The sequence below is a fragment of the Pseudopodoces humilis genome, chromosome 5 (genome assembly GCF_049639895.1).
Source record: "Pseudopodoces humilis isolate 2021_Gansu_Grassland_sample_001 chromosome 5, ASM4963989v1, whole genome shotgun sequence".
In the NCBI taxonomy this organism is placed as follows: Eukaryota; Metazoa; Chordata; class Aves; order Passeriformes; family Paridae; genus Pseudopodoces; species Pseudopodoces humilis.
The window spans coordinates 7,789,063-7,801,412 of record NC_142204.1 but is presented as its reverse complement, the minus strand read 5'-3'; the positions used below and the strand labels follow the sequence as shown (position 1 = coordinate 7,801,412).

At 51.5% G+C, this 12,350-nt stretch overlaps 1 protein-coding gene across 2 annotated transcripts in view; it reads left to right on the top strand.

Moving 5' to 3' along the window:
* Nucleotides 1-403: 403 nt before the first annotated feature.
* Nucleotides 404-12,350, top strand: part of WNT7B (Wnt family member 7B) — a 93,454-nt gene continuing 81,507 nt past the window's right edge. The window contains exon 1 of one of the 2 annotated variants that reach the window (XM_005527000.3): nt 404-476. In XM_005527000.3, the coding sequence (XP_005527057.1) occupies nt 406-476 (71 nt within the window). In that variant the 5' untranslated portion in view covers nt 404-405. Of the gene's footprint in view, nt 477-7,462; nt 7,509-12,350 lie in introns of those variants that run through there. The other variant, XM_088055461.1, reaches the window with a different exon arrangement.

Below are 12,350 nucleotides of genomic sequence, written 5' to 3'. Positions count from 1 at the left end.
GAGAGAGAGAGAGATCCTCCTACCTGGAGCCATAGATTGCAAGATACGTAGTGTTACCTGGGGAAGTCAGAACAAGTAAAAACAGATTGAACTTCAGGGCTCTATGAGGCAGTTGATCAAGATCAGTGCTTGCTCATTCTCTCCCTCAGACTGTATGTCTTGGGGTTTTATTTTAGTGTTTTGAGCAGCCCTTTCCGTTTTTTCTTCCTCTTTAGCTTTAATATCGGAGCCGGTTTCGGTCACCATGGCTCTGGGAAGAGCTGCCTATTTGCGCGGAGTTGACTTTTCACAGCTCGGCCGACTTTGCTCCTGGGTAGCTTCAGCAATGTTCTTGACTGGGATTTAATCGACAAGATCAGTTCGGCTTTTTGTGCAATTTTTATGGCTCAGTCCATTTTCTAGATCATGCACAGAAACTTTCGGAAGTGGATTTTCTACGTGTTTCTATGCTTTGGAGTCATCTATGTCAAGTTAGGGTAAGTCCTGCACGACAAATCTCCTTGGCTTTTGGGTCACGTTAGTGCGGAGTTGGGAGCAAAATACTGCAGAGGAGAAGGAAAAAAAAAAGGAAAATATTATCTCTCCGCCCCTTAGTGTCGAAGCGCCGGCAGCCCCCCGAAGTACGGCCGTGGGTCTCCCCCGATCCCGGGCCATGCCCGGCGGCGGGGCGCTCCGCCCGCCCCGAGCCTGCAGGGAGCCGGTCGCGGGTGATGACGGATCCTTTTATTTTGTACTGCTTAAGCGAACTTAAATATTATCTCTGGCTTACAGTACCCTCAGAGGAAAAAAAAAAAAAAAGAAAAAAAGAAAAGGCAGCCTGACAGAGTTAACTCAGGCGCTGCTGCTGGGACAATAGAGCAGAGCTGAGGTATTAAGCTTAAGGGGCGGGAGGAGGGGAATCCCTGCTCTGAACCTGCGCTCAGGGATTTGGTTTATGCAGGCCTAGACACAATTTGCGTTTCTATCCATCACACGGACGTGTTGAAATTAACTTGACAACTGGTCCGGCTACCTCTGCACTGGTCCTCCCGGGAAGGCAAGCGGGCTCAGGCGAAGGGACCTGCCCGGGGCCCTGGAGGGTGCGACGGGGGCTCCCGGGGAGCCCGCTGTTTGCTCCTTGGTGTTTGATCATCGCAATCGAGAGCACACGGTTATTTTGGTTGCCAAGTTTCGCCCTCCTTCCCTCAGCCTCTCCCCCCATTGCCTGTATGCCCTTATTAATATTGCTTGTCGCAGTAGGCTGACTTGAGTTGAATTTCCACATTCCTGAGCCCCAGCCGAGTCCTTACCTGTCGAACTACAAACTCTTTAAAGATCCTGTCCTTGCACAGCTGAGGGATTTTAAATTTTATTTATTTATTTATTTAATTTTTAATGCTCAAGAATACGTAAGGTGAGTTGAAATTCAAAAACGCTCGCTTCCCACCTTGAAAACAATACGTGGAAGAGGACCGGGAAGCCAAAGGGCAGCTCCCAAAGGCAGGAAGACGGGCACAGCTCCCCAGAGCGACGGGCAGGCTGGAGCCCGGTCTGGGCAGCGGAGCGGGAGGGTGCTGGGGAGCGCCGGGACCCGCCGCCGCGGGCGCTGCTCCGCGCACGATGCGCGGTGGGAACAGCCCCGTCCCCGCTGTCAGCAGCCCGGGCAGGGGCGGGAGGAGGGGGCGAAGAGAGGGAGGGAATCTGCAAGAGGAAGCGCGCCAGAGCCGAGGATTAAGGTTAAACAGCGGGGGGAAGGAATTAAACCGGGCTCCTCGGGGATGAGAAAGGGAGCGGCACGTTCTGTATACCACACCGGGAGCTCCCGCAGCTGCGGGCAGTAAGGGCAGAACCGTCTCATTTACAGGGTGCCGGCGAGACCCGCTGGCGGCTTCCCAGAGGGTTCCTAGCGGGTTGCTCGGCGGGCACCATCCGGATCGCATCCCTTTGTGTTTGCTTATTTAGGTATTTTTGGCACGGCTCTCGCTCCTGCAGCCGCGGCGCACGGCGCTGCCCCGCAGGCGACCCCCAAAGGATGCGCGGATGCGGAAGGGGCACGGAAGACGCTCTCCGCTCTGCCCCCTGCCCTGTCCCGATGGGGAGCTCGCGTCCGCCCCTGTCCCGGCTGAGCCACATGCCGGGGGTAGCTCCGAATCCTGCCTGCTGGAGACAGGTCCTTTGAGTGCTCTAACCTTTGCGGGGCCGAGAACCTGCGCCGCCCCTTGTCGTAGCCGGGGTCGGCAGCGATGGGCTCTGTCCCCCTCTAGGCTCGGATTGCCGGGAGTTCAGATGTGTAATGAATCTGTCGAGGCTGTGTATCCATAAATGAAGCTATGACAGGGCACCCAATCTACTTCAATAGTGTGAGGACTTTGTACAGCAGGCGAGCTCAAACAAAACACTTTGCAAAATAAGGGCAGTGGTACAGCTATTGCTTTCGCTGCGGCGGAAGGGAACAGAGGATTGGGCACATGTTGCAGTCTAGAAGGTAGATCTCTTTTAGAAATTGACTTTGGCTGTTTTAGAAGGGGTTTCAGAGCAAAAATCACAAGAATGCTGTCGGACTGAGCCTGGAAGTGAAAATGAGCGGACATCAGGAACAGTAAAAGCCTTTGCGGAAACCCTATCAGATCCATCACCATACCTGTAAGGCGATGAGGATACTTCACTTTCTCTGAACAATAGGAGAGAAATTTGCTCTGAGATCCAGGGCTACTTCTAGGCTAGGCATGTGGGATGCAATTATTTCCTCTTTCATCAGCCACTGGAACTACCATTTTGTTGAAACCATATCCTTTGGGTGTAATGATGCCTTTTCTGGTGAGCTCTTTGCTTTGAAAAGGGGGAGGTGAAGGTGGATAAAATGTCTTCCAGGGCATTCGGTTGATTTTCAGCTGGAAGGAGAGAGCCGTCGTGTCAGCTATGGCAAGGAGGGAGGGCTTGACAGGTTTTGGTTTTTTTTTTCCTTGCTGCTGAGCACGTCTTCGTGTCTTAATAAAACGTGCTATAAACTCCGCTTTTGGTGGCAAACATGACACCGAGGGGAGAAAAAATAACCCAATACATAAGCTGTTGAACGGGCCGGGATGTTGCATGGGGTGACATGACAGTGTCCCATAAAGAAGCCACTACCTCTTCCAGTTAGAAGAAAGCAGAGTCCCACTCAGATAGTCCTTCCTCTCAGGGATCTTCCGTTGTTCCAGTTTCTATTTCCGGCCCCTAAGTTTGCTGGAGAAACAGGGCTGAGGTAAAGCATCCCTTTATATTTCTGTCCATGACGTTTCCAGGCACCGAAGCTTAAAAGCATCTGCAGCCGTGCTGACTTCATGTAACCCCCCTCCACAACAGGTCACATCAAATATTGACCTCAGGCAGGATTGAAACAGAAATATTTTCTACCAAGATCACAGAGCATTCGGATACCGCTTAATTAATGAATATGTAAGAAATTAAAAATCACAGCAGTACCACAGATGCAAATCACAGCGGAAGCTCTGGGTATTAAGTGAAGTGTCTTTTGGAAAGATGAAGTCGCGGACAATACCCGGATCAGAGATCTGGAAGCAAACCCCATCCTTTTCCTCTTTATTCTGGAGGAAAAGAAGGGTGGCAGCTGGGCAGCTCCAAAGAGAGCCGAGAAGACCCCTTTTTCCCGGGGGGAGAAGGTCACTATGACATTAGAGGGATGCGGGCGGCGGGAGCTGGCCCTGACCGAGGGAGCAACGAAAGGTGTCTGCACCCCTTTGTGAGGCGGCAGGGACGCTTCTTGAGTGCCCATCCGAGCTGAGGGCGCAAGGGACTACGGGCGTGGGGGACCTCGGCCCATTCTGGGAAGGCCGGAGTACACCGCGCCCTCTTGGGACTCCCAGGGATGCTGCGGCGGGGAACGTGGGAGCCGCTCTCACTCGCCGCCCCTACGGCGAAGTTCGCCTTGGCTTTCCGGCGTTTGCAGTAAAGGCCAACGAAATCGCGCTGCCCTTGCCGTCCCCGGAGCTGTCCGGCCGGGGTGAGGCCCGCCCGGATCGGCCCTGTCCCCCCGGCCCTCGGCGGGCAGGTCAGCCTCGAAGGCGGGCAGCACGTGGAGCTCCGGGAGCCGGGCGAGGCCGCCACAGGAAACTCGTGCGATTTACGGCCGGAGCGGCCCGGGGCTGTCTGGCGCCGTCCCGCCGCCGGGACTGTAAGCTCCCCGGCCCCTCCACGAGCCCCTGCCGCTGTGCTGCCGCCACCGCCTTGCCTGCCCTGCCGTCGGCCAGACACCGCTCATTCTGTGACCCGTTGCCTTCTTTCCCTCGGCACTGGACCTGCAGCTCGGCTAGACACAAGAAACGCACGGTTCTGCCCGGAAAGGACCCGGGCTGTTGCCCGCCTGGCGCCCCTTTCCGGATTCCCACGTGCCCTTCTGCCGGATTCACCCCAGGCTTGGGGTAAAAAATGAACCGCGGCTGGGAATAGATAGATAATGGAGCGGGGGCGGGGGGGAGAACGGGGGAGGGGGGATTGGAAAGCAAATAGTTTATTAGTGCCTGCCCGACTATAGTGTCGGCAACTATTTCAGTGTAATTCTGCCCCATTTTGTCCAAAATACAGCTGTTTGTGGAAAAAGGAGCGACAGATGCCCATATTGAAGTGCCTATATTAGACGTTACCGACAATACCTCTCTTCCAGTGTGACATTTTATTGAAGGGAATGTTTTCGTCTTCAATCAACAAAATAAGTGTGGTTCTCGCTGCCCCGGCTGACATACGTATATAAACCATTTGGATAGAATTTACAAGGTTATTCTCATCATCATCGTCATAATTGTCATCCTCGTCCTCCTAATCATCATTCATCGTCAGTAATTTTTCGACATAATAACCGGCCCGTGGTTTTAGAATAAAAATTTACTCCTCGGAAAGAAACTGCATGGTTTGGTTTCTTTATACGACTTTTCTTCCCCTACAGAACACATCTGTGGATAAAGTCAGTTTCGACCTGAAAACTGGAAATTGGCAAACCGTCTTCGTTTCAGGTGGAGTGGGTCAAACTTTGCCAGCACAAGTCCGAAGCTTTCCAGTGCCAACATTTACTCTGCATTTTTACAGCTCTCTCTCCCCCTCCTTTTTCCCCCCGGGCAAATCTTTAAAAGCAGACGCACATTTAAAATACCTATCCGAAGCAGAACAAATTCTAGAAATAAAACATTCAAAGTGGCTACTCGTTCTCCTGGTTTCACGTTCAGCAGAGTTGCCCCAGCCACATGTCTAGCAGGGGAAAGGGCACTGCAGGAGATATACATCTCTAACTCTTTCGCTATATATAGACTTACATGCACACTTACAGAAGTGTAAATACGTCCATTTTAGAATCTAAAATAATTATAAATATGACGGTTCTGGGGTGTAAATAATCGTTGAAAGGCTTAAGCGTCCGTCGCTTGTGAATCGAGATCAGCGTTTCTCGGAGGGACATTGACTGCCTCAACGTCTGTGCTGAACTTGCAGATTAAAGTGGTTAAAGCAACCAAACCCCGCGAAGATTTTTATCGCATATTTAGCGGCATACAACGTTTTTGCACCAATTCTGCAATTCTCATTCCATCTGAAGGAATATTTCGTTGTGCCACTGAGACAGCTGCACCCATCTTCTGGGACTGGTTAAGCGGAGGAGGTGTTACCAGGGTGTTTGGTAGAGCTCTTAGCCAAGACATCTTCTTCAGTCATTAGGCAATTAACCTAACTGACGAACATTTACAGACCAAGGACACTTCGGAGTCTGCTTCTTGCTCATTTCAGCTGCATTTCGGTCTAAGTGTCTTTGGTTACCGTTTCTTTTTCGGGGTTCGTTTTCAGCCCCCAGCCCCGGTATCCACAGCGCACGCATTTTACCATCGCTCTAAGCACTTCCGAAATAAAGGACAGACACCCAACAACGCAGAGGAAGAGCGACTGTCTCCTGCACGCCTGGAGCGGGAAGGATCGAGCATCTCTTTGCCGCGGGGCGCGGCGGTGCCAAGGGGCAGGAGTCACTCGGCTCAGGGAAAAGGCGGGGGAAAGGCAACTAACCTGCCGGGAAACGTCTCGTCAGACTTGCATTTTCTCGGAAAATCTTTCCTTCGGAGAGAAGAAGAGGCAAGAGCGGAGACGAAAGCTCTTCCTGCATGGGTGGCGAGAAGTGTGGGGAGCCGGCAGCCGCCGGCAGTCGCCCCCCGCTCGCTCCCTGCAGCGGCTGTTCCACACTAGGCTTTTCTAACTTCCCTGCTCTCACGCGAAACCCAATCTCGCCAGGAAGCTACGAGTGTGCATGTCTTTATTTCTCACTCAGTAAGGCTATGACTACATATACGTCCCTTTTTTCTTGACTTTGCTCCTGAAATCGAAGCCTAATTTTTCACATCGGGGGGTCGACAACAGGCAAACCCCCGCCGAGTCTGGAGGGAAGGCGGAACCCTTCGGTGGAACCGGGACAGCCAGCCACAATATAGCGATTAACCCAGAGTGGAGCTGGGAGCTGCCAGCTCGTTCAGTCTCTCCCCAGGGCGAGCTAAGGGTGCCACGGCAGACGCAGGGAGCTCTCAGCCCACGGAGCGCTGTGAGGGAGTTAAAAATGCCCCATGGAGCACGAAAGGAGCTCTTGCAGGGCGAGGCTTGCAGGAGAGGGCTCAGCTAGGGAGCACGAATTCATTGCAGCCCGGGCTAGATCAGTGTCTTTCCATTGTCATCCTCCCACTGAAAAAAAAAAAAAAGGAAAAAAAAAAGGAGAGGGAGAGAAAAAAAGTAGGCGGATTGCAGTGACTGACTGCCCAATGGCAGCCCCGGGTCTCAGGAGAGTTACAGAGAGAGAGAGAGGGGGAGAGAGAGAGAGGCACTTTCTGCCATCCAAATCCCTTAAACCATCCTCATTCCAACACGAGAACCCACTGTAACAACTTCCAACCACTGAGACATGACAGGCAGGAACCCAGAGGCAGCAGCAGCAACGAGAGCAGCAGCAGCAGCAGCACACACTCTGCACAGGGAGCAGCATTAGCACCAGGGGAATACTACACACAACAATACAAACAAACAAACAAACAAACAGACAAAGCCCCCCCAAGCCCAAGGGACTGGATTCCAACTCAGATTCAAGCCACAACTGACACCAAAAAGGGTGGGGAATTACGAGCAGGGGGGGCCAGAAAGGAATAACCAAGGAAGCGAACTCAAGAGTGTAAACGGGATTCAGCCATGATCCTTTTTTCATCTCGCAGTGTGTTACTCTCAGTGTATTACCCTCAGATTTTCCTCATCCTTACCAGTGGGAGTTACCTGTAAGTGATCCAGATTTTTTTTTTTTTCGAAATACTGTTTGCAATGCCCCCGCTAGCAGCTACCTAGGGGCAACGCGCAGAGCGAGCAGAGGGAGCCGGGAGAAGCCAGCACGGGCGGCAGCTCCGTGCGGTGCGTGGTGGTGAGGATGGTGGTGGTGGCGGAGGAGGAGGAGGAGATGCTGTGCTGGTGGCGGTGCTGGCGCTGCTGGTCGGACCCCACCGGGGGAAGGGACGCACCGCCAGGTAACTCCCGGGGCTGCCCCGCCGGCGAGGCCGGGGCCCGGCGTGCCCGCAGCGGGGGCGGCGCACCTGGGAGGGCGGCGGGGCAACGGGACGCGGAGCGGCCGGCGTCTCCCCTGGGATTCCGACCCCGACTCCTCCTCCTGCCAAACCGGAGATGGGCATCGCTTCGCGCCCATCGGGGGAAGACTGTTTGCTTGCGGAGATCCCGGGGAGCGCGGGGTTGCCGCAGGCGGCGGCCAGTGCCCAGCCCGGGCCGCCCGGGGAGAGCCCCCGCCGCCGAGGCGCTCGCCGGCCCGCTGCTTTCGCTCCGGAGGGATCTCCTATCCCGCAGTTAGAGCTGGCTCCAGGATCTTTTCCTTGTGAGGAAGGGGGTGGAGGTAAGGGTGGGGGAAATGAGAGTCGGTGGGTGGGACTGCGAGGAATTTCGGTCTCTTTTTTAAATATCTATATCTGTATCTATCGTTGCGGTGGATAAGAAGCGGCTGGGCTAGTCCTTGAGGGCTGCGGAGAGAGTGTCCGCCGTCGTTCTCCTGCGGGTCCCCCAGCAGGTCTCTGTGCCCGCCGGCCTCCGCGTTAGGGTGGTGGGGGAAGTGGGTCGGGGTCCCCGCGCCGGCCGGAGGGGAGCCGGGCCCATCCGGGACTGCAGCCGGAGTCCGGAGGGGCTGCCGGGGAGCTCTCAAGGGCTCCTGTTCTCCTGCACTCCGGAGGACACCTGAGCGCGCCGCGGGGCAGCCGTGTGGGGAGGAGGGCGCTGGGGCAGCAGGTACCCGGCGGAGGGGCCGCTTTAAAATCGGGGAGCCTTCTCCCTCCCTTGAGCATCCCTCCAGCCCCGGGGCAAGAGTCTCCGTGCGGGAACGCGGGGATTGGGCCCGGGGGAGCTCTGGATCTGTTCGAAGCCTGCCCAGGCTGCCGGGGCTGCGGCAGAGGGGTTCACCCCTGTCGGTGCTGGGGAACCCCGCCTCGGTATCCCCGGCCCCGCATTTATCTCGGCTGCCGGAGCCGGACGGCGGACGGATTTTTCTATTCTCCCACCCCCATGCCGATCTGGTTTTTGTGCCCCGACGGATGCGAATTTGAGGTCCTGTCCCTGAATTATACATGGATTTATACATATTTGGGTTTTTTTCTCTCTATGCGCACACAGCAGGACATGCACATGAACAAGCACGTGTGCGGGTGCTCCCCTGTGTGTGTGTCCTTCTGTTTTCTGTGGGCTATGGAAAAAACAAATCCCACTTCTATGGGAGAAAAGTAGGAATAAACACACCCATTAAAAAACCCCAAAACTAAAAGTCTATTTCTACATTCTTAATTCTTAGTGAAATGTATATGTCTTGGCCACCGATTTTTAAAAATCTCTTAGATTTCTGGAAGCACTTTTGATTAATTCAGCCAGAGCTGCCTGTTTCTGTTCACAGGAGGGATATGTCTGCTGTGTAGGTGACCAATAGCTTGTAAAAAAGCTTGCCGTGCTATCTTTGGTTGGTTGGGGGTTTTTTGTGTTTTCTTTTTCTTTTGTGGTTTTTTTTTTTTTTTATGCAGGAGGAAGGAGTCGTAATAAATAAATAAATACACCCTTTTAATATAAGTGTAGCCATATTTTTCTCAAAACCGTAGGAAATTACTATCCTACAAAGTTTTCCTTCTATAAATAGTTCAAATCTTAAAACAAAAGTTTGCAACCGCACACCAGATGCTGGGATGCTGGCGGTTTCCCTTGCTGTGTGACATAATTATAAGGTCCGAAAGCAAAAGCTATAGAAGTATAATAATAATACTAAGGCGAATGCTGAGGGGAAATACAAGGGAAGCAATGCCTGCTTTATTTAAAGCCAGCTGCTTGGGATCTTTTGAGCGCTGCCCCGCGACAATGAGAAGTTGTGGTGGATAAATAATGCTCTCTCGCCTTTCCCTGGGCCGTACCCAGTTCATCCCCTCCGCAGCAGGTCACTCGGAGCTGGACCCGCGGAGCCGGGGCCGAGGTGGCTATTGCAGCCCAGCAGAGCAGAAGCGAAAGGGATCAGGAGGTGAAAACCAACAAAGCGGAGCCCCAAAGCGACGCGTACCTCCCTCCATCCATCCATCACTCCGGAGGGACGGAGCCGGCTGCTTCCCGGGGAGAAAGCAGCGCACACGGGGCCGCCGGGGACAGGGTGCCCGTGACCCAACCCCCGCCCCCACTTCTCCTCCGGACCCCGGCCCCAGCCCCCAGTTACACTTGCTCCATCTCCGCTGTGTCCCCCCTCATCCCTCCCAGAGAGCGAGAGCTGCGGCGGGAGAGCCGGGTGGGATGCGGTGCTTCGCCTCTCTCCGTAGGAAGTGAAAAGAAGGAGTTATTTCAGTGCTTAATGAAGAGTAGCCTATTGAACTTGTGGTGTTTGTCTGGTGGGTAAATATACTTCTCTGGGTTACTAATGGTAGCTTTTGAACATTAAACCATAGTAGAGCCTGTTGGAGCATTATCTGCTGGTGTCTGTTTCTGCTTCCCTTGCTCTCTGGAGGAGAGGATGCTACCCAAGCTGCTATTCAGTGAGCTCTCAGGGACCGTCAATGGTTATGTTAATTTTCCCCGAGATCTCTATCATCTTTCGGCTATGGGAATGACTCCTTGGCTTGTGCATTCCTGCTTCTTCAGGGACAGAAGGGGTGACTTTCAGAGGGCAAGCAAATGGAGTACAGGGTGTCCATGCTCAGTATCTCTTGGTGTGGGGAATACAGGCCGAGGGAGATGGGATGCTGCCCTGTTATTCTGTGAGAAAACCTGTCAAGCAAAAATCCCATCGTGATGAAATGGGGTTTTCAGAATGGAAAAGGCAATGATGAAATGAAATGAAATGATGAAATGAAATGAAATGGGCACCACACCTCAGTGTTTTTTGTGCAATAGCTGGGAAGAAAGTTAAATTATAGTCAACAACATCCAAAATTAATTTAAAACCCGACTCCTTTATGAAATTGATTCCTATATTGTAAGTGTGCTATCTGAAAGTCATCTTCTTCAGTGTGCTTGCCTAGTAACCTTCGGCCTGCTGAGGCACTGTGAACATTTTTACAACCAGAAGAAATTAATGTCTGAGTCTGAAAAAGAAAACTAACTGTGGCTTCAATAGCTGATGCATTTTAATGCTGGACATATTTTAGTAATCCAATTAAATATTTAAAGTATAGAGCTGCCATTAAATAATATCACTGTAATTAGTATAAATGTCTTAACACCAGGAATTATACAGAACACTGGCACTGTTTTTTTGCAGTGCATATGGAAGTGTGCATGTGTCTGTACACATACATGTATTTAGCTGCTTCTAAAGAAGATGGTGCTTGTTGGTTTTCCATTGGTGCACCCCTTTCACTGTTCATCTTATTTAGGGCTGGATGCATTCACCAACAACATGAGAGTCAGTTCTGGAAAAGCTTATTTTGGGGATTATCTGATGGCACATAGATACAGTTAATTCAGTTATTTGCTATAAAGTGTTTTGGAATAACTCTTAAAAGAATATGCGTGTATGTAATAACAGCAGCACAAATCTTCAGATACATTTTCTAGCACCATAACACAACAAATCGTTTATATTGGTGAGTAGATATCACTGCTTGGTTAGGAAGTGTAGAGGAAGAAAAATTCTCTGCCTGTTTTGCATTTGTTCTCCTGGCGCTTCCACATCCTTACAATTCTGTATCCTTAACAGCAGGGCTCCTCAACACTTGTGGGAAGCAGATTAGAAGGAGTGCAGATTGTTCATATGCCTACAGGAAAGTGGTCATGCCTAATCCCTAAAGATTAGGACTGCTGGAGAGAGCTCCTGGAGTTTGACTCCTAATCCCTGTCAGTGCTGGAGGGAGCTGCACAGGCAGAGAACAGCCCGGCTGCTCTATGAGGCAGAGCCTTCAAGGGGACAGTGGGCACAGCTTCACCAGCAATGCCAACCAGTGTGACTGATGCTCTCACTTTAGCTGGTACAGTCAGAGTTACACAGGCTCACCCACTCTTCTCATTCTGGTTTGATCAGGGCAGGATCAACATCTGTGATTAAGCTGGCTGTTATGGGAATGTGATTGTCTCTGGCTCAGTCACTGTGCTGCAGTGTAAATCTATCATTTCCCTGCTTTTGCACCTTTTTCATTTTATAACTGAGACTTTAGGGCAAGCTTTCTCTCTCAACCTCTAGTTATGCAATGTATAATGCCCAAGGAGAGCTCTGTTGAGATCCTTAGATTCTCCTTTTAAGTGGTATTGTAATAATGATTCTCTATAAGAGGATTTGTTATAGGACTTCCTTCCACTTTACCATCCCTCGAATATATGTTCATTTATAGAGAGAACAGGTGAGTCTTCAAAGAGTATCAAGTATTTTCAGGCCCATCTAAAGCTAATGCTTTTGCTCAGCAGAAAAGAGAAAGATAAAGAATATTTTTATGCTGGACTGCCATAAGCTTGGCTACCTGCCCGACACAGGATATTTCCATGTGTTGAAGCAGCTACACAAAGATGGGAGAATGATTGTGAAATGATTTCTTGGTAGCTCTAGAAGGTGAAGTCCAGCATTCCACTGTGAGACCCAGAATAAAATTTTCTTCTAAAACCAGAGACCTCTGCTAAATCTGCAGGTACCTCATGCAGTTAGTTCATTCCCCTGGCAATCTGCACTGCCCAATTCACCAATCTGTGACTGACCACTCCTCTCCCTTCCAAGGAAGGTCTAGATTAAGCACCCGGGTCCTGAATATCCTTGAATCCAAATGCATTTGGATGAAGGCAACTTCCTCAATCCTTTACAACAATCAGGTTCCAGCACACCTTGAAATCGCAAAAAAATAATTACTTTAGAAATTATAAGG